Source organism: Melopsittacus undulatus, chromosome 15, assembly GCF_012275295.1.
Source record: "Melopsittacus undulatus isolate bMelUnd1 chromosome 15, bMelUnd1.mat.Z, whole genome shotgun sequence".
In the NCBI taxonomy this organism is placed as follows: domain Eukaryota; kingdom Metazoa; phylum Chordata; class Aves; order Psittaciformes; family Psittaculidae; genus Melopsittacus; species Melopsittacus undulatus.
In genome coordinates, this window is record NC_047541.1 from 1,040,829 (window position 1) to 1,062,107 (window position 21,279).

General features: G+C 46.2%; 1 protein-coding gene across 2 annotated transcripts; it reads left to right on the forward strand.

The window, feature by feature from the left end:
• The first annotated feature begins 367 nt into the window (after positions 1 to 367).
• Positions 368 to 19,872, forward strand: TBCEL (tubulin folding cofactor E like). Of its 2 annotated transcripts, XR_004550326.1 has the most exons (9): positions 368 to 430; positions 3,898 to 4,057; positions 5,632 to 5,771; positions 7,439 to 7,620; positions 8,592 to 8,848; positions 11,086 to 11,212; positions 11,560 to 11,676; positions 15,783 to 18,362; positions 19,751 to 19,872. XR_004550326.1 is itself a non-coding variant. In XM_034069655.1 (8 exons), exons 2-8 carry the CDS (start codon positions 3,925 to 3,927, stop codon positions 16,099 to 16,101), a joined length of 1,275 nt encoding a protein of 424 aa, XP_033925546.1. In that variant the 5' UTR covers positions 368 to 430; positions 3,898 to 3,924; the 3' UTR covers positions 16,102 to 19,872. The 2 variants fall into 2 exon arrangements, 1 of the variants encoding a protein (XP_033925546.1); XM_034069655.1 differs by having other exon boundaries at positions 15,783 to 19,872.
• The last annotated feature ends 1,407 nt before the right edge of the window (positions 19,873 to 21,279 follow it).

The following is a 21,279-nucleotide window of genomic DNA, read 5'->3' on the forward strand; positions in this document are numbered from 1 at the left end:
GTCGTGACCAGCCACTGCAGGAAAGGTGCCACCACAGAGGGAATAGGGCAGATAAATAACGAGCTCTGCCTTAAGAAGGGTGCTCACAGGCTGACATCACATTGGGAACGAGCATCATTTACCCATGTGCATCCTTTGGGTACCAGTGTGCAGCCGTGCGAGTGGTTATGGGGCACTGGGTGTGCTGGGAGCCATAGGGAGTGCGGGCATCTTATCGTCACCCTCCTGCATCCCTGCCTGACGTCACGATGCGGTTAGGTGACGTCAGATGTTGCTGCCTCTCGAGGGGTGGGATGTGTCTCTGTCTCCATAGCAACCGGGACGCCTCCGCCGCTCGGCCCCGTCTCCATGTGACCGCGCTCCATCACGTGATGTTTGGCTGCCGCCGAGCTGCTTCCGGGTCGATGCGGGACGCGGCCGCCGGGCCTGGGTGAGCGGGGCCGGGGGTGCTGGGGGGGGGAACCGGAGCTGTCACCGGTGTCACCGGTATCACCGGGCTCCTACGGCCCTGCCGCAGCGGGGGGGGCCGCTGCCACCGGCGGACACCGGGGTCCGGCCTGCCCGGGCCGTCCGACGGGGGTCGGGGCACTTTAACGTCAGTGTTCGAGGCGGCCGGGCCGGCCCAGGGGCTCTCGGGCGTTCGGGGCTGCCCCGCACCGTGAGGCCCCACAGCACAGGCAGGGGCCGGCAGGAGGCTGCATGATTGTGAGGTGCAGCAGCCCCCACGGGGAGTGCTGGTAGCATCCTGTCAGGCAGGGTGCTGTGTGCCTGGGGTCAGTGTCTGCCCTGGTGCTGTTCATCTCTGTCAAGATCAATTCGTATAGAATAACCCTGAATCGTGTCTTAGGAGAAGGACACAGCAGCTTCTACAGACAGATGTTTGTTCTGTCGCATCTATTCCTTACGCTTTGCTTTCCATGTGTACAGACATGTCAAAGTGTGTTCGCTGTGTGGCTGGTTAGGACCTGCTCTGCAGGCATTTGAGTGGTGCTGGGGTTCGTTAGAATGGCATTAGGGATGTCATTCTCCTGGAGGGTTTCTTGTTCTCCTCATAGGCTTATTGCATGGGGATAGAAACGTTTATCATGTCATTTCTGGTGTTCTCTTGTCACTTCACTGCCTTGGATCTTAAGTCAGGCTCGTGCTCTTTGTAGACACATGCCATGCTCTATGTCACTGGAGCCACAGCCTTCCGGCAGAGCATTTAAACATAGACAACAAAGACAACTCATTGACACCTTCCAGAGACTTGAGTGCATCTTCTGCAATGTACATTTGTCATTCAGAAACCCCAGAGTCATTTCAGGCCATGAGCTGTGCCTTGTGCCGTTGGCATTAAAGCACTCGGAAATGGGCACCCTGCAAACCACCCTGCCCTTGTGCAGACAACGTGCACTTGAAATGTGTCATCCTTGCTTTGCATGTTGTTAGTCCTTGCTCTCGAGCAATTGTAGAGATTCAGAGGAGCCACGTGTATGACAGATGATTATAGTGAATAGGGAACGGGAGGAGAAGGGAAGTGGGAAAGGTGGCAGCCCACTCCCTGACATCCATCTGGCAATGGCCTTGGCATGCAAAAGTATAGCTTGAGAAAGGAAATGTTTGTGACTCAAAGTTGTTGAATGTAAATGGCATTAGGGATGTTTCCTCTGGGTTCTGGGTTGCTCTCATAGTGTAGCTGTTCGCTTCTTCTGTGATGTTAAGGTGACTTTCTCATCTGGGATTCCAGCTGATGTTTGCTCAGCAGATAAAGGGCTATGGAGCTGATAAAAAGGCAAGGTGAAGGACAGACAGCTTTACACATGGGGGAGTTCCAGAATTTCCAGACCAGGATGTCTGAGTGTGCGTTGAGGGAGCAGTATTGGTGTGTCCTACAGCACTGAGCTCCAGACCCACTTCTGGAATGAGGCCTTTCAGCCTAAAGCCTTGGCTGTCAATGCAAACTGCTCCTGTAGCATGCAGAATGGAGTAGCAGAAAACTAAATGCCTTGTTCCTAATGCAAACTTTGATTTCTTTTTTGATTCTAGATAATCTAGTGACAGGAAGTTCAGTTTGAGATATGCATCAGCCAAGTTGTTGAGGGCTGCAAAAGGTGTGTTTGCTTTGTTCGGGTATTTTAAGTAAGACCAATCCTTTAAGTCCCTATTTGTGACATGTAAATTTGTTGTATAATATAACAATTACAACAGGCTTCAGTCAGCTTGCTTCCTATTATAGTGAAGTCCTTTGTGATAGAAGTGTCTTAGTCTGTTTATGAAGAAATAGTCTGTTAAGCAGCTGATTCTCAGCAAAGGGAACCTGAACCTCACTTCTGCTCAGGATTTCCTATCTCTCCTTTCCTGTAATATAGCAAAAGGAAGTCTATGGCAGCAGGCAGAAACTTTAATGCAGTGTCAGTTAGCAACATCACTTTCAACATGCATGTGGCCCCAGCAGGACCTCAGAAGTAAGGATTTCCACCTGCAGGTGCAGGTTTATGTGCATAATGTATGTATCTTTGTGAGCTGGGTTTTGCTACTGTACTGGAAATGTAATGATGCAGTTCTTAGTAAAAATGCTGCTCCATGACTAATGGTACCTTGTAGGAAATCTGCCTGAATCCATGCCTTGTGTTAGAACCTGTGGATGTGGATCTCTGCTCTGTGTCCATGGCTGGTAGCAGGCACTGCTTCAGACTACACAATCTGTGTGGAACCTGGGAGTAATGTGGATCCCCTGGTGCATGTATCAAGCTAAATTCCTTTATTATCCAGACAACTCTACAATGTCAAGGTCAGCCTATATGCAGGAAAGTAGGACAGATAAGCTTAGTTGCACCTAGGGTACCGCAGAATGCCGACCATCACAGTATCTTTGTGCCAAATATACTTCCAGCTGACACTCAGTATCTTTCTAGGCAGCTTGCAGTGTGGTGAGTCCTTTTTCCTGTGCTGTTCTGTGACAGGCACAGATATGAAGGGCATATTTATCTTCCAGATACATTAAGCAGCTGCAAAATTAAATTGGCAAAACTGGCTTTTTGGACTGGCCAAATGATGTGCTCATATGTGCTCGAGAGTGTTTCGTGACACAGCAATTGTGCTCTAATTAGAAGAACAGGTTTGCAAGAGGGATGGGAGACCTGTAGTTCATTGCCAGTGTCAGGGAAGAAATGATGATGCTTCTTATGAGGCCAAAGCTTGCTTTGAATGGGCCACTGCTGTCCGGGAAGGTGAGAGCCCTGAGTAAGCTTACCATCAAACTCAAGTAGTTCCATGACACCCAGGGAGCTAGCTGATGGAAGTCTTGCTATCAGAGAGTGTTAGGCTCCAAGCTCTTTACCCCATTGCCCTGATACTACAAATGCAAACCATAACCTGCTTTGCAGAGTGTTTCTTTATGAACAGTTACAGAGATGTGGATCCTTTTTGCTTTTCTTTTTTTCCCTTTCCAAAAAGCTGATCCTGACGGAAAGTCCTGAGTTAAAGAAAAGGGTGAAAACACTTGTTTGAACAATCTTTTACTCATAAACAGCTTCTTGCTGCCCTGGAAATGTGCTTGAAGATATCTGTGAGTATCACACAGTCCTCTTGGCAGGTACAGAAATCATGTTTTGCAGCCTGGGGCACATTGGCAATTGTCCTGTAAGAACATGTGGGACAAGGAGGTCTCATACTTGGCCTGTTGTGATATGGTTGAAAGCCCATTTGTGTAGCTTGGACTCTGCGCTTGGTTTTGGTTTCTTTTCAGGTAATGTTTTACTGTAATTTTGAGTTGGAAATAGGACCTATTAGACTGATCTGTAGTTCAGAAGTAGAACTCGTAACCCATCGAGTCAATTTGTGATCTGTGTTCTCAAGGACCACTGCTGGAGATGGTTATTGGTTCCTCACTGGTTATCTGCTCTGTTTTTTCAGTGCTAACCAGAAGTCCAAGAAGGGAGCATGGACCAGCCCAGTGGAAGGAGTTTCATGCAAGTTCTTTGTGAGAAATACAGCCCTGAGAACTTCCCGTATCGTCGTGGACCTGGTATGGGGGTTCATGTCCCAGCAACTCCACAGGGTTCACCTATGAAAGGTAGGTAAACCAGGCTTCTGGTCTTGCTGAGCAAATGGGGTTCTGGGTGGGATCAGTTTCTTGGCCATTCTTATGTTGAAAGAATTGTCCTGAATTAACCAGAAAAAGAAACATCATGATGTACTATAATGTGTTCCTTAGTGAAGAGCTGAGAGACTGCAATCTAACAAAGACAGAAAGCTGATCTAGGGGCTGAACCAGCTGCTGTAAAAAGCAAGTTTCCTTACAGCATAACAGAGTCAGAATATGTCAATGAAAGATAGAAATAAGGCCTTATACAGGCTGACTTTTGAGGGTTCAGCAGTCCCTGGAGTTAATTTTCTTCAGACTACTAGTACCAGCTCTTTCATTATTGGCTGCAAGTGTGGGCATGATGGCTTAACAAATACATAACACTTGATCTGAGTTTGAGGTCGGTGCCACATGCTAGTGGAACTGCTTCTTCTTTGTGTAACCTCTTACCCATCTTGATTGGTAAGTGTAGTTTAAATCCCGTCAGGTCAATTTGTATCATAACCAGCCCCAAAGGGGAAAAGAGCCATGGAAGTCAGCTGGATGAAGTTCACAGTTACTGAGTGTGACAGAGGAGAAAAACAGGGCCTGAGTTCAGTTGAGGATAAACTGAACAGTGTGTTGCTCAGAATTAACATGAACAGGAAATGGGCCTGATGGGCTATTCAGTCAGTGCCCTCTTTCTGGTGTGTGAGCACCCACTTAAATGAGCTATTTAGGTGCTGGGAAAAGGGCATGTTTTTAAGTCTAAAATGTGACTGAGATGTGACTTAGAACTAATTCCCAAGTACAACACTACCGTTTAAAGAAGCCGGATGCTAATAAACAAGTTTGCAGGAAACTTGTCAACTCTGATCACGCCAGATAATTGTCTGCTGCTAGAATTGCTCTCTAGTTGTGTAGCTATCGAGTGTTAAGGAGAGAGAAAAAGGGCCATCTTTTTAGGAAAAAGCTTGCTGTTAGATTTAGATACTCCACAGAGCTGGGAGAGCTCTACTGTATGCAGAAGAGTGTAAGGCTGATGGCTTGCCTTGCCTAAATGTGCATTTCTTGTGTTGAAATGGTTTCCTGTTACAAATGTATGGATTTCAGCTTTGTCATGGTTTCGCCTTACCGAATGAGGTTGCTGTTAGTAACCACAAGTGGGCTAAGTACCAGAGCATAAAGGAGTCTGACTGTGCAACTAACAGTCCACCTAGTCCTGCATCCTATCTGTAGCAGCAGATGCCTGGGGAAGAGCAGAAGTTCTGGCAAGAACTGATATGAGACATACTGCAAACTATGAAAGACTGGCCCATCCTTGCTGCTGTGTGAACAGAAATACCTGTGGTAACTGAAGAGCACTGATACCGAGTGGTATTTCATGTTTATACAAAAGAAGACTTCTTGATTGTTGTTGGTCACTTGTTATAAAATCCATGTTTATCCCAAGATCTCTAAATGTGTGTAAATTATGGAATTACTGGTAGAGTTTTTCTGTTGCTCAATGTCATGTTTGTGCTTTGCCTTCTGTAAGTAAGCAATGCAGTGGTGACCAGAGGGCATCTTTTCCCGTGTTTCAGATCGGCTCAACCTTCCGAGCGTGCTGGTACTGAACAGCTGTGGCATAACCTGTGCAGGGGATGAGAATGAAATTGCTGCCTTCTGTGCTCATGTGTCTGAGCTTGATCTTTCTGACAATAAACTGGAAGACTGGCATGAGGTAAAATGATTACATGTGCATCTTTCTGAGTAACTTTGATGGCTATTGCCATGACTGCAAACGCATTGCAGGTTAGAAGAGTGCTTTATTCATTTAAATGAGAGAGATTTCCATTTTTTGTGGCTTCTTTCTCAGCTTTGAAGCTGCTGCTTATTTACTGTGACAACAACTGAGCAATACACGTGATGAATATTTAATCCATTTGGGCACTTCAATCCATTTACCTCATGACTTACAATCTTGGCCTGGGCATGACAGATATATATATATATATATATATATACACACATATATATTTATCCTCCAAAGCACTTGAATTGTCATTTCTAACATTAAGAGGTTAATGAATAGGGCAGTTTTTAACAGAGCAAGAACTGAGGAGGTCCAAGTAATGGCAGCTGAGTTCCAGCTTTGCTACCAATTGTGTATTTATTCTCTCTCCTCTTTTGTATCCCTATCTGCAAAACAGGTTTAATAACTTTTACCTCAAAGGATATTTCTGAGGACTCATGGATTAATGCTAAATGCTATTGTAAAATCCTCTGAAGTGCTTGGGTGCATTTATACTAGCTAAATGCAGTGTAATATGAGTAAACCAATTGCAATGTGTTCAGTTGTTAACATTTCCTCACTGGCTGATGCTCTGCTTTTATGTTAGTGTTTATTGTTGGAAATATATGTAAAAGAACAGGATCTGCAACATAAACATGTTTATGTGTTTCTGTTGCATCAAACTCCATTAAAAAGGTTGTTAAGTCAGTGTTTGCAGAAATGTCCCAGCTCTGGCATGGGGGTCACAAAACCAGAATCGGGATGGGTTTCCCTGTTCCTGTTATTTCCATGTTAGCCTAGAAGGTGTTACCTCAGCGAGTAGGAGGGAAATGTGAGGCTTGTCTGTTGAGATTAGAGCCAGGGAAGATGGTTTTGTACTGAGGGTATATCTGCTATGAACTGGGATTGTGTTTCCTGCCTTGTCTTATTCTGAGGGAGACTGTCTCCAGCATCATGCCTTCAACACTTGATTTCAGCTGCTGCATGAGACAACTGCCCTTTGCTGGCAGCTGGGCCCTGTGTATGTCATGGTCTGCCCCATCCCTTCCCATCCAACATTGGGATTGAATGTAAGAAAGTTGCTGTTTTCAGAGTAATGGAATTGAGTAAGAAATTCCCTGTATGTGTGCAGTGAGCTTCTGGCTTTTAAGTTGGGCAAAATTGTGAGGTCTGTGGCTAGTGGGACACAGCATAAAGCTGAGCAAGCGATCAGTGTTGGCCATAAACCCAAGAGATGTGCCCATTCCCTTCCTGCTAAAAGATGGATACAGTATGCTGGCTCGTGTACCACACCACTGCTTACTCTTGGTGTTGAGGTGGATTTTATGACCTCTCACAAGAGACCGGCTTTCTCTTATCAAGCTGCTTGGAGAGTGTAATTAAATGAACTGTTGAGGTGAATGAGCAATTAACCAATCGATCTAGATCAGTGAATAGCTGGAGTATGATTTACAGGTGGTAGTTATCCAGAAGGCTTATTTCCCCCCCCCAGTATGATTTCTTTGGCTTGTGGTGATTCCGAAGGCCCCCCTTTTAGGAGATAGGATGTTATTGCATGAGGTTAGATCACTGCCTGATACACTTTTCTTTCTCTCTCTTTTTCCCTTCCCACTTAGGTCAGTAAAATTGTGTCCAACGTTCCCCACTTGGAGTTTCTGAACCTGAGTTCCAACCCTCTGAGTTTGTCCGTTTTAGAGCGAAGGTGTGCTGGCTCTTTTGCTGGGGTTCGCAAACTTGTGCTCAACAACAGCAAAGCTTCCTGGGAGACAGTCCACACAATCCTGCAGGAATTACCAGAGTAAGCATGGCGAGTGGGGCATAGAAAGGGGGGTGCTTGCTGCACACAGGTCAAATCACATGGTGAGGGATGAGATGGGAACTGGGCAGGTAAATACTTTACATTGTCTTAAAAGAACATCAGTGGTGTTGCAAAGCCTTGGGCTTCTCATCCAAATCTGCATAGCAGGGATGGATAATGACCCCAGCAATGTAGGAGTGACATGCTTTCCTCTGAGTCATTGCAGAATGAATGGTGCAATGCATACCTGTACTAATAGCTTTTGAATGAGATGCAAGTCTGAGGGTCTGGCCACTTGTCAAGTAATATTTCCTCATGCTTTTCTGGGCAAAAGTGTTGATTTCTGTGGCTTGGCCACAGTCCACCTTGGCAAAGGCATTCTGCTTCTGCAGATGCCCTCAGTGGCTTTGATTGATAACGAATCCCTCTTTGTATGGCTTTGTGAGCAGAGATGATGACAGTGGTATAACCTGCATGGCCAATGCTCACTTCCCTGGGATTAGAAGAGCTAGTTTAGTTGGCTGAAAACTTAATGGAACCTGTTTATTCTTTAATGGGGATATTTGGCAAAACCAGTGATGTAAGGAAAAAGGCATCATCAGTGTTGGGTAAAGACACCTTTTTAAGTTGTGAGCATTGAAAACAGTTATCAACCACCACTGGGGCTGGGTTGGTGGCTTGTTGGGCACAAATGTGGGACACCACCCAGAGCAATCTGTTACATGATTAATACTGGGTGGCTAGGGGAACACTTGGAGGTGTTTTTCATCTGTGGAGGAAGCTTACAAATGGAAGCAGAGATGGAGTTGAAATGCTCCATTCAGAGTGCTCAAAGCTCTTCTGTATACCAACTTCTCAAATCCCATAAGAGCTATTGTAGAAAGTCATGTTAAAAGCGCATGTGCATGTCCCTGTACCTGAGATCTCAATGTATGCTGAGATGGTGATCTGATCTTTCTTCCCCTGTGCAGCTTGGAGGAGCTCTTTCTGTGCCTTAATGACTATGAAACAGTGTCTTGTTCTCCAGTTTGCTGTCAGTCTCTCAAATTACTCCACATAACTGATAACAATCTTCAAGACTGGACTGAAATTCGAAAACTGGGAATTATGTTTCCATCACTGGACACGCTTATCCTGGCTAACAACAACCTCACAACCATTGAAGAGTCAGAGGATTCCCTAGCAAGGCTGTTCCCCAACCTGAGATCCATCAATTTGCACAAGTCAGGTGAGAGCCTGGAAGCAGTATGCTTTTTGTTCTCTGCATAAGTCCAGCAGCTGATCGAGTCTCTCCTCCTGAGAAGGTGAAAAACCACACTTGCTTTGTGCTCTTTGAAACTTCAGCCTTGAGGTGCTTGCTTCTCAGCCTGCCTTAGCACTAAGTAGCCTGCAGTCATCATTGCTCCCTGCAATGCAGGAGAAAGGGCAGGTGAAGGCAGAAGTGCTGAGCAAGAGTCTAAACCATCAGGATAGTTCTGTTGCTGTAGCAGAGCTGAAAATGCCCAGTGACCTTTGAGCAGTCTCTCCTGGCTTCTCTTGCAGAATCGAAAAGCTGTTGATAAATGTAGTCCCAATGGACCTAGCATGTCCAGTTTTCTAATGGCACTAATTCAGGGCTATGCAAGCAGATGTACTCAAGTGTCCTGACCTGAAGAAGGTAGCATTAGGGGAGGAAAACAGGCAAGAAATCAACTTGCCCATCTCTGTGGGCTTCACCTGCTGCTTTTTGAGGTTAGTCATTATCTAAAGGATGAGTCAGAGGAGCATGCACCTGCAGCCACTCAAAAGGAGCTGCCACAGGTTTTTTACATTAGTAGTTTCCCCTGTTTCCTGTCCCCACCTCAGATGCTCCTGGATGGAGAAGGATAAATGTCTGGCTGTGGAGAGGATGAAAGTATCCCCTTTGCCTTTAATCCCTCCTTTACTCCGAGTGAAAATGAGCGTATGTGTAGGTATGTGGCATGTGAGGGCTGAACATTCACCAGCAAAAGCTGTCTGTCATGTGTGCTCAGTTATTAGAAGCTCACAAGTTATGCTTGAGGCTGCTTTTACATTTCAGCCCCAGAGAATTTTCAGCCAACGCTCCAGAAAGAGAAGAAGCATTTGGCTTATCAGGAAGAGCACCCCATGCTCGGGGAGCAGGAGCTGCAGGGCAGCTTGTGAGGGCTGTGATGTGTTTGTGAGATGCCAGAAGTTCTTCTGCAGGAGTACTTAATGCATCATAATCTTCTGTTCTTTACAGCTTTATGTGCTGTGCAAGTGATAGTTAAGTGTTAGCCAAGGTAGAAGGTGATTTATTAACATGCTCTGCAATGTAAGTATCAAGGAATCCTTATAATAAAAGCTTAAAGCTAACTAGAGGAAGAAAAGCCTGTTAAGCTGGACTTGAAAGCACTGTCTTGCCGTGTAGCGAGTGCTCCTGTGGTAAGTAGTCTTGCTATCTTGATGCCATGTATTAAAGGACTCTGGACTCTGTATTGCATTTTGCTGTTTTGGGAGCTGGAGGTCAAACACAAATCCCAAGGAGCATGTTGAACCCTTGGCAGATGTGTTTTGAGTGCTATGGGAAAAGGAAACTCTGCCTGCCTGCCGTGATGCTTGGGAGTTTTGTTCCTGCTCTCCAAAGAGCCCCTTTTTCTGAACTGAGGCTCTAATGAGACCCCTGATTTTATTTAAATCAGTAATATTTCTGTTTTTTTCTCCTTTTCTGTACTGTGTGTGTGAAGCTGTTGGATGTTGTTCAGAGAAACCAGTCTCCTAACTCACATTGCCAGTGTAAGCTTTTGGAGCAGTCATCAGGAAAGCATCACAGAAGATGTTTCTGCAGTCACAGCAAGGGGAAGAGAAGATGAGAAGTGTTGATGTCAGCACATAATGAGGGCTGTACTGCTGCTCAATCCTATTTTATTTTACCCTCTCTGCCTGCTTTGTTATCCCAGATGTCAGGTCTTCAGGGGGCTGAAATTGAGTTAAAGTCTTTTTCATTAAATGGCTGGATGGCTTCTGGGACTGTTTTACCCTTGGGTCAGGAGTGGAAATGGGACCCAAGGTGGTCATGTGTGCGAGGTAAAGCTGTTTAATAGCTATTTAGTGATGTCTAGAATGGCCAAAGTCTTGATAACTTTAATACTACTTAAGGCAGCATCTCTTTATAGATGCAGCCATCATAACTGATGCTAGTCAGTTGTCAGCAATGAAGCCAGAGTCCATAAAAAACTGAGCTCCCTAGTCAGCCGTGGAGATCATCCTTCTAGACATACAACCCATCATGAGCAAATTTAAACTGCTTTGTCTTGCAGCAAATGAAAGAGACTTTTTGCAGTACATCGTGATCAAAAAGCTGACTTCTCCCAGAAACAGGATCTGATGCTCGCCTGTCATGTATAGTCTTTGGCTCTGTCTTGTTATCTTGGATACACGATGTATTGTCTGTGTTTGTTTAAGCAAGTCTTTTCCTCTGAGCAGGTCTGCATTGCTGGGAAGACATTGACAAGTTAAATTCTTTTCCCAAGCTCGAGGAAGTGAAATTGCTAGGAATCCCTTTGCTGCAGTCCTACACCACTGAGGAACGCAGGAAGCTGCTAATAGCCAGGTCTGTTCCTTGTTTGTTCTGCTCTGCAGAAGAGTTACATGGCAATGAATGGCTGGGAGTGGGTAATTGGAGGAAGAGGCTGTTAGGAGACAGGGTTTGGTGTGAATTCACCACGCAGAAAGGTGTGACCTTTGGTTTCTTTATTGTTGTGTTGGAAAATGGGAGTAGTGGCAATGTTAAGTCTAATTTCTCTGCTTTTCATCGAATTTTGAGCCTGATACATACCCATGCACACAGTGCACATGTGAGATGAAAATACTTTGGTTTGAATGTGGCAGTGACTGTGTTGTCAGTCACCCTGTGGGTTTCTCTCCTTGCTGACTGTATTTCTTGATGTCTGCATGCAGGTTGCCATCTATCATCAAGCTCAATGGAAGCATCGTTGCCGATGGGGAGCGAGAGGACTCTGAGCGATTCTTCATCCGGTATTACATGGAATTCCCAGAGGAGGAAGTCCCATTCAGGTATGTGTTCTTTGTCATGGAATGGAGAGCAGGGGCAGAAGGGCAGCAAGGCAAAAGGAAAGGTGACAGAACAGATGGTGTTATATCAGGCTAGCTGTTCCATGTCTTGCCTTCCTCAATCTGTTTTAGTTCATGTTGCTATATTAGAATATTGTCTGACGACTTGTAGAATCACTTCTGAGTCAAATTCAGTCTGAAAGTGTCCATGTCAAGTGCCATTAAACAACATGACTGTTCTATTCATGATCTTCATTGCTTCCTGGCCTCTCTCATGGCTAGCTTCATAATCCACCTGTGTTTGGGAGTCCCCACAAGCCAGTACAGACGTGTTCTCTGGTGCCAGGCAGGGGCATCTAATTCTCTTGACCATCTGGTGTGTGGAATGTGACTGGTGATGGGAAGCTGTCCCCTCACTTTCAGGCCCACAAATCGTAAATCTGATGGGTTTTCTATGCCAAAAAGTATGCCCAATGATCCGTTTATCTTGGTAAAGTAATGAACTTTGACAGATGCTGTGCAGTTGGTATCTTCTCTGTGCCAGCATCTACTTACTGCTTCTTAATGGGCTGAGGAAGGATCATGGAACATCAAGCTACTGTATTTGCATGCCTTTTGCCCTGAAACCCTCATGTGCTTTACAGGAAACAAAGCTTTGGGGCCCTTTCTTTATGGAAAGAGGGTAGGACAAGAGTGTGTATATGTTTCCAGACAGAGGAAGGAATAAACTGAGGTAGAGAAGGTCAAATGTATGACCTGGTACAGATGACAAAGGTGCAAATGGAATCTGGTTGGTGTTTCCTCCAGCTTAATTCCTAGGTAAAATGTCTCTGTGTATGTGCCCTGGCGATACAGTAAGGGCAAGGGAAGGCTGGAATGGGGAATGAGGGCATGGCATTTTGTGAATACTGATAGGTCCAGCAATTACTGTATTTGTTAAAGGCATCCTGGGGTCAGTTCAGAGACGAAGGGTAGTGATGTAGTCAGGGAAGCAAGACAGCTGGTGATCCCTCTTGTGCCTTTTTCTGAGGACAAGCCCTGCTTGTAATTTTAAAAGTCCTTGAAGCAGAAAAATGGGAAGAAATATTGGCAGGAATTGCAGCAGAGGCAGAGGATGCAGGGGAGAGGAAGGCGAGCTGGGACCGTGAGCTCATGGTGCTGCTCCCAAAATGGATTCTTTTCTGTAACAGTCATTTTATTTCTACCAAAACTGTTTTGTGTCTCTGTGTTTGTGGCTCTAGAAGGGGAGAATAATGATGTATTCAGCTGCAGACTGAGAGGGGAACTAAGGTATGAGTAGTCCTTTGATCCTGGTGGAATGTGTGTGCACTACTGAGCTTGCCAGGGCTTGTCATAAGAGGGCAACTAAATGAGTTGATGTCAGACTCTACTTCTTTTCCTGCTGGACTTGTGTCTCTGGGTATTGTGGTGACAAGTTCTTTGTATGTTCAGGTCCCATATATTGTTGAGAGGGATACAGTGGGGTACAGCTTGATGACACTGTTAGGATGTAGACTTTGGGAACAGGCTGTGTGCACATGGTACCACATGCAGTTGGGGTCGGTTTCCAGACAGGAGCTCATGTAAGAAATAACTAGTATCTCAACCCATCCAAAAAAGCTGGGTATGACCAACATGCTGGCTTTATGCTGTTTCACTAAGATACAGGAGAATTACCTCCCCCTTTGATTTCTTAACCTCTGAACACTGTTACTGCCCTTTTCTTGGTCAATGGGCTCTTTGTCTGAATCCCTTCATCTGTGAAGCATTTCCAAGGGACTTAAGCAGCTACGAAAGAGGGTTGTTCTGTTCTGGAGGAGTTGTGTGCCACTACAAGCTATTTTCTAACAAGGCTGCAGATGGCTGAGAGTGTCCCTAGTGCCGAGGGCTGGTTTTCAGTTCCTGGACCCGTGTGCAGCAGCCCTTGTAGGAAGGGAAAGCTGGCACTCTGCAGAGTGATTCTGTGTGTATTTGTTGCTAAAGCTTCCCCTTATTTGCCTCCAAATCTGGTTTGGTTTCTCTGAAGGTGATTCATAATTAGAATCTACTCAGGACACATGTGTGCTCTTACTGGGATATGGCATCTGCATTGCAGTGCTGCCTCAAGCAGAGGAAGGAGACACACTTGGGCATGGAAACCTCACGAGTGTAAGCAGCCCTCCGCAAGACTGTCGAGGTGCAGCATGTGATAAGTGAACAGCACACAGCAAACCCCTCTGCTTGCACTGCATGTCTTCATGGGCTGCAGCTCAAAGGGGGGAAATGGAAAGAGTAATCTCTCTCTCTCTCTCTGGATGTTGTGGGTTAGAAAGCAGTGCTGAGTGTACAGTCCAATATTGCCTGTCTTCTTGATTGACGTCTCTGTGTCTGTGGGTTTTTAATGAGTCCTCTGCTTGTCTGGTCTGCTGTTTATCTGCAGAGTATCAGAGACACTTTTAGCCAGGCTCAATTCTTCAGCATCCTCTGCACTGGCAGCCAGTGACTGCCAGGCTGCAAGGGGTGATTATGAAAGTCTCCAGGGTGCCTATTATCGGGGTACAAAAGAACCATATGAGCAATGTGCCTTCATTCTTACTGATTTGAGGGAAGCCAGGCATTCAGGCTCCTAACTTCATTTGCAGGCTGCAGCTAGTGTACAAGGAGCAGGCTTCAAACCTTGTTCTGCATTTCCTCAACATGTGAAAATGTAAGAGCATTGCTTGACCCTCTGCATACTTACAGCATGCATTGGGGTAATCTTACCCCACTCCTGGTGCTTCTCTCTCTCAGCAGGTTTGAAATCTGTCCCCCTCTTTATACTCTTCCTACCATCAACCCTGTTCACTGCAGTTTCCCCAGGCACGAATTGCTTCTAGTTGGCACGTGAGAATGTTTGCAGCATGTGGAGATGATGAGAGCTGAAGGGATATCCCACAATGGTCTGAGGGCAGCAAAGGGCAGGTTTGCTCTCTATTCCTCTCCTGACCACATCCTTCCAGAGGTGTTGGAAACAGTGCTGCAAAGACCTCCTCTCTGCTGGTGACACGCTGGCTAGCACTTGTTCTTACTGCAGGCAGTAGCCCAGTGGGTAAAACACGGGGAGTGTGCTGTCTCCTTTCAGCACTAATGGTTTTTCCAAAGAAATAGGCCTGATCCTATTGTTCCGCAGGTGACTGTGAGAGCAAGGCACCAGCCTGCCTTTGGATGCTGTGCCTTAGTGAGAGCTCATTTTGTCTGTGAGACTGGGGAAATCCTAGTGTGTTGTGGCCCTTACCTCATTTCCCTGCAGACAGAGGGGCTGCTGTTCTTCAGGAACATTCCTGTCCTGAGCAGGACTCCCTAGGGTCACCCAGCCTGCCAGGTCCCATCATCTCTCAACAGGGGCCGTGATACAGCACCGATCACATTCAGCTCAGGCTTGTATTGGGAACAAAAAGAGCTTTCTGTACAGTGCATAGTGGAGGGGCTCTGAAACGTTACCTTTCCCAGCAGTTCTTGGTCTTTGTCATTTCAGTCACATTGTGTTTTGTGTGGTCGTTTCGTCTCTTTCCCAGCCAGGCAAGGGAGATGCAGACTTGGAGTGATACCTGCTGAAGGGAGTGGGAGGGTGAGATGGGTTTTCCATTGCAGGAGATGGCTCCCGAGGATGGGCCTTGTGAGGGACACTTGGAGAATGTGGCTCCAAGGAGAAAGTAATGGTGCAGTGTGTGGCTCTGCTGGGAAAATTCCCCTGTTGTTTTAGAGAAAGGGAGGCTTGTATGGAGAGAAGCTCCATGCAATTCGAATGCTACCTCATAAGAGCCTCATCCATCCTTCCCATCTCGACTGAAGTGCCAGTTAAACTGCAAGATGTTTTAGGAGAGCCAGCTATGGAGGATGAGGACAGCTCGTTGCTGTCTGGATTCTGGTTTTAGCTCCATCAGAGTTTCAGGCTTCACATGAATCACACCTTGGGACCTGTGCTCACCCTCTTGTCATCCACTCACTGTACTCCTATGCTTTGCAACCTAATAGCATCCTTGCATCAAGTGGCAGCTCAAGTGAGGTAGAATCATGATGTGAAACAGAAACTGACTTGTGAAACACTATGAGCAGCACTGCTGTAACTCTGGACACGTTTAATTTTACAGGTATCACGAGCTGGTCACAAAGTATGGGAAGCTGGAGCCCTTGGCAGTGGTGGATCTGCGGCCACAGAGCAGTGTGAAGGTGGAGGTTCACTTCCAGGATAAGGTGGAAGAGATGTCGATCCGTCTGGATCAGACTGTGGCAGAGTTGAAGAAGCACTTAAAAACTGTTGTGCAGTTGTCAACAAGCAACATGCTGCTCTTCTACTTGGACCAGGAAGCTCCCTTTGGTCCCGAGGAGATGAAGTACAGCTCGCGAGCACTGCATTCCTATGGCATTCGGGATGGAGATAAAATTTACGTGGAGCCCAGAATGAAATAGCCTCTTTCGGGTGCACACACATGCCCCCCCACACCCACACACATGCATTAAGGAGTTTTGGCAAGGTTTTTGTTTCAGTTGGTTGGTTGAGGTTTGGTTGTGTTTCTTTAGCAGGTGATTTCTTAGCCCGGAGGAAGTGCCCTGATCTGAAAACCATGCCTGCCATCCACTGCAGGTGACCTTGAGGTGACAGTTGACTTCAGTGCGTGTGTTTCAGTGTGTGCAATACCTTGATGTTTCCTTTGATGCTCCGGTATACTCGTGATTTGGCATGAATGGTCACTTGTTCAAGCTAAAGGGTGCTAGGGTCCATAAGGGAGACGATAGCTCGGTGCAGAATTTGACCTGTTGTTTTCTTTGTCTAAATTGTTAGGGTGTGGGCTCCACCAGAGCACCCTATGGCCTAGCTATCCAACTGTGGCTCGAGCTTGCTCAAGTATTTGTTTGCAGCTAGGTGCTGTCTCAACCTTTTGTTACGCTCGAGTTCAGTGACAAGGTCTAAAACAGTATTCCGCTTGATTCAGAGCTCAGGTACTTAGTGCATCCACTTAATTCCACTGGTTTGGGTTAGATGAGTGCACGAAATGGGGGAAAGAAAGAGACCCTTATTAGAAAGAAACAATTTATTTTCAAAATGCACACTTTATATCCATACTGTCCTGGTTTTTTTGGGGGGAAAAATGAAGTATTGGTTTCTCTCCTGGGAGAGAGGAAGGGGAAAATTGAAGTTTGCGTTTGTTGCTGTTGCACCAGAAATGAAACCTAGCACTTTCCCCCAGGGGCTCCTAGCTGCGGGGTCCCAGCTAAGGGTCTGAACGAGGAGAACGTGTTGGCTCAGATCAGTTTCTAGAAGATGAGTAACAAAACAACTTTATTGTAAAGCAGGTTTTCGCTCCCTATGTTGGCTTCCCCCCTACACGCACCTCGTAGGCACCGCAGGCTGCTGCTTAAATTAGTCTCCATTTTCTACTGCAGAGCAGATTCCCTTTCTTGTGCAATGAGATCCTCCTTCCTTTATCTCTCTTATGTCCCTTGTTCCTCTGTCCCCTTGACAAGTTGAAGACCTTTTAGATTGCCTACTCATAAGCAGCTACATACCAGTTTTTGAAGCTGTGCAGTGAGGGCTCTAGTTACATGTGAACTTCTGACCTGAATGTTGAAACGCTCCCTTCTCCCCATGTGCACTTTCTTTCCCATAATGCTTTTGTCCATATCACCGAGCTCCTTTTATATTCTTGGAGTTGTGTATTTCTCTTCATATTTTACCTAGATTGTAGGGTGGGGTAGGATGGGGAGGGAACAAGTATTATCTCATAGTCTTCATGTTGGGGATGTGGGGACCAGTCAGAGGGGAGTAGTTCTGCATCCAGAGGAATGATTAAAAATGGGAGGATTTAAGACAAGTTACTGATTTGTGCCTCATCTCCCTCCCAAAAATGTCAATGAGATGAGCAATAGGAAATGGAGCAAGTCTCACCATTAGTAGCATAGAGGCTGCGGCACGTACCTGCCGAGCTGTGGTACTCATAAGACAAAAGAGCAGGGAGATGGTGGCAGTGTAACATAAGATGATGCTTTTATAAGCTAGAGCTTTACTGAAGATGTATTTTCCATGTGGGCAGTGAAAGACATTTGCTGCCTTATAGCAGAACTCTTAAGCCAACACTTCTGTATGATATATACATACATAGGCATAGGAAAAGTTGTGTTTAATAAGATATTTTGTTATAAAACAAAGTTTTATGAAGATATGGTTGTTTAATATTAGAAGCCTATTTCTCTCCAGTTTAAGTAGGTTATCTCTCAGTCACAGCAATGTCAGAGCTAAGTGACCGATGAGGATGCAAAAGTGTCTCTGACCTAATTCTATAGAGCAGTAATTACCTATATGGGTATGTTTATGGCATTGTAACTGGTATTAATGAGATGCTGTAACTGTTGACCAACATCCTCAGCACAATTAAATGTCTCGGTTTCAGAAAAGGAAGTAAACACCATTAAAGAGTGGAATGGGATGTTAAAGAAGTGACAGTATGTGCTTTGAAGTTTGTTCACCCACAGTTTAGCCAGTCTGTGGAGGGAACAGTGCTGCCACTGTGGCAGCTCGGAAGAGTCAGTACATCATGCTTTTATTTATGGTGGACCTGGTGGGGACAGGAAGGTGGAAAAGAGAACACCTACAGGTATACAAGGTGACAAGTGCCATGGAGCTGACAGGGATTTGGTGCTAGCACCCAAACCTGCTCCCCTGGTCTGTTCAGGTCAGTAAATCATGGTGTGGATACCACTGCCTTGTTGCTTTCTTAGGGGAAGGTTGTTTGTGGATGATGTTCAGAAGCAGTTCACATTCTGTGTGGCTAGCAGAGCACTTGTGGGCAGGAAACCAACAATCCTGGTTTGCTTCCCACAGACAAAGAGTCGTGTCCAAATCCAGGGACAGTTTATGTGTACAGATGGTTGACTTCGGAAAGGAGGGCCAAATGGCATGCAGCTGATGTGGCACAATACCCCAGGTCGGCTTGCTTTCCTTTCCTAATGCCTTCTGAGCTAAGGTCTTGTATGTGTGCCATGTTGCCACTAAAGAGGGGACAGTGTCAGTGGGAGAGAGGGAGGCCTCTGAGCAAGAGAGGAGATTTAGGACTGAGGATGGGTGCCAAGAATCTGTGAGGGTCCTGAGCTAGCAGGAGACTTGATTTAAATCAGTGTGATGTCCTGAGGGGCTGTGACCTGGTGGTGTTGGCATATACCTGCTTTAGGAAAAGGTCCCTGGATCTGTATTACATAATAGATTTGCAGGCTTCTCTAGCTTTTGTTTCCTTCTATCCGAGGGCTACTTTTGTCAAGAACTGTTTTGTTGTTCATGTTAGTTCATGCATAGCAGTGGGCAAAGCACCTGCTTCGGAAGGAATTAGGTGAAAGCTATATACCAAAGTGTCGCACGGCTCCTTGTGTTGAGATGAGATGCTGTGCTGTTGTGTTTTTGGATACATTCCTATTGACTATCCATGTTTTGACCAGATGTTTCATGCGGATCGCTTAACCGGCGATGTGATGAATATGCATGGCGTGATGACTGCCCTCTGCTTCCTCACCGGGATATGTAACCCCCATTACTGGGAGTTGCACACATTCCGGTGGCAGATAATGTGTGGCCCATGGTGGCTCGAAGGAACTGAGCCTAATGGTGCTCGTTGCTTCTGGGGATAGGCTCTTGGTTTGCCCTCGCCTCCTTGGGTCTGTAACCTGATGAAGGCAACTCGGTGGCTCTGCCTCCGTCAGCTGCAGTTCGAGCTTGTAAATGAGATTCTGTAGGTTCTGTTCGTGTACGGAGTTGAAAATGCAAACGAGGTGCTGAAAGCAGCCCAGAGGCTGCAATATGTATTCCTGGCAGCTGTGCCTCCCTCATCTGAATGTGGCACTTCTGTAGGCGGTAGAGAGACGCCTTCCCCAGAGCAGCGTTCGAAGGGCTTGAGCCATCTCGGGCCTTGGCCTCTGTGATTGCTTTTCTGCAGTTACTGGAAACTTGAGCTGTAGTTTCAATGTGAAGGTCTATTCTTGCTCCCTATTAATGATGCATCCATATGTAATTTTAAAGAAAAAGGAAGAACTCTTAAGTCCAGTTTGTTTTTTACTCTGGTTTCTCTCACAGGGGATATACTTCCTGCTCCCACAGTTTGCCTTTGGTTTGCTCGCAGACTTAGCAGTGGAATTCAGGCCAAATAGGTAATTGGTTTGGATCAGTTCAATAAACTTATGTAAGTTTTTACACAAAACAAAGTGTCCCAAGTTTTGCACTTCTGTGTTCCCTCCCTCTCACCTGTATGTTTGACACACACCTTTGGCAGGCTGAAAGCTGCTGAGATTTCTTTTTCCTGCTGACTGTTCCTGCCTCCTGTCTGCCTGATGAGCTCAGGCAGAGGCACCTCACTGTGTGACATGTGCTTGTTGAAAGGAGAAGTCAGGATGCTGGAAGACCTAACCCTCTTCTGGACTGTATTCCTCCATGGTGGTTACTCATCTCCACTCCAGGTGATGAAGAAGGCTCCAGCTCACTCTCTGTTACCTGCTCCATGTCCTAAGTGGGACTGGGCTAAGGGTTAAAGCAAATTTCACCCTCAAGACAAGGTTTGTAGGTGGTGATGGGGAGGGCAGCATCCCAACTAAAGCAGGAGTCATGAGCTAAGCCCATGCTGGCCTGTGCCAAATGACCTTGGGCATTCTGGATGGGATGCAGTGTTCCCTGGACTGGGCTGGGTCCCTTGGAAAGGGAATGCAACAAGGCTCTTCCTGCAGTTGCTTTGCAGAGGTCAAGCAGCCAGAGATCCCCTTATCTTATCTTGTAATGCTGAGTTTTCCTCGAGGTCGAGCACAGGAAGGAGGTTTTCTGGTAGAAGGATAAAAAGAAGAGGGAAAGCAGTTGTTTGCTCAGCACTGTGATAGGAGCATCCCCTGCCAAAACAACATAGCCCAGAAGACAAAGTCTTCCCCAAAGAGACAGTGAAACCTAATCAAAATTCATCAGTGTAGACTTGCCCAGGATGAGCAGGACCAGAATATTAAGTTGACAAAGGAGCAAAGGGAAACCAATTTTCACTGGTTTTCTCTGTGTTACAAAACAGGCTGAGAAGAGTCAATTGATTTTTCTGTGGCTGGTAACAGTCACATTTTGTATGGGATGGAAAGGAAAAGCTATGGTGGGCTGGAAGTAATCTGCCCCTGAAATACCAGTCAATGCCTTACAGTGCCCCGGCCCTCCTAAAGTAGTTGTTGGGTTAGAAATGGGGAAAAACACATTAAAAAAGGAAGCTTCCTATTAGCAAGGCCATGCTGGAGTGTATGGAGCAAGCAAGCTCTGGGATGTGCTGTGGAGGCAATGCACTGCCTGGTGCCCTGATGTACTCAAAGGAACTGCTGAGGTAAGATGCAGCACTTTGGGGGTGAACTTGTTAGACTCAGTTCTAGGAGCAGCCAGGGTCCTGGCAAAGGATCCTGGCCTTCTAGGTGCTTCCTGTTTGGCTGCTGGCATTGCTGTCTCCTCCTGTCCTGATGGAAGGGCAGGGAGTGTGGGTATGGGTAGCTCAGGGTGCTGCCGACTGCAGAATCCATCACCTCTCGGTTGTTGTTCTGTCTCTCTCAATTGACATCAATGGGAATCAAATGAAAGCAGTTGGGATCTTA

What these genes read in the sequence shown, in the direction of transcription:
- TBCEL (XM_034069655.1), top strand. Translation starts at nt 3,925, where the DNA reads ATGGACCAGCCCAGTGGAAGGAGTTTCATGCAAGTTCTTTGTGAGAAA. An exon ending in ACAGGGTTCACCTATGAAAG is followed by an intron (nt 4,058 to 5,631) that starts GTAGGTAAACCA and finishes CCCGTGTTTCAG; the next exon opens with ATCGGCTCAACCTTCCGAGC. An exon ending in ATCCTGCAGGAATTACCAGA is followed by an intron (nt 7,621 to 8,591) that starts GTAAGCATGGCG and finishes TCCCCTGTGCAG; the next exon opens with CTTGGAGGAGCTCTTTCTGT.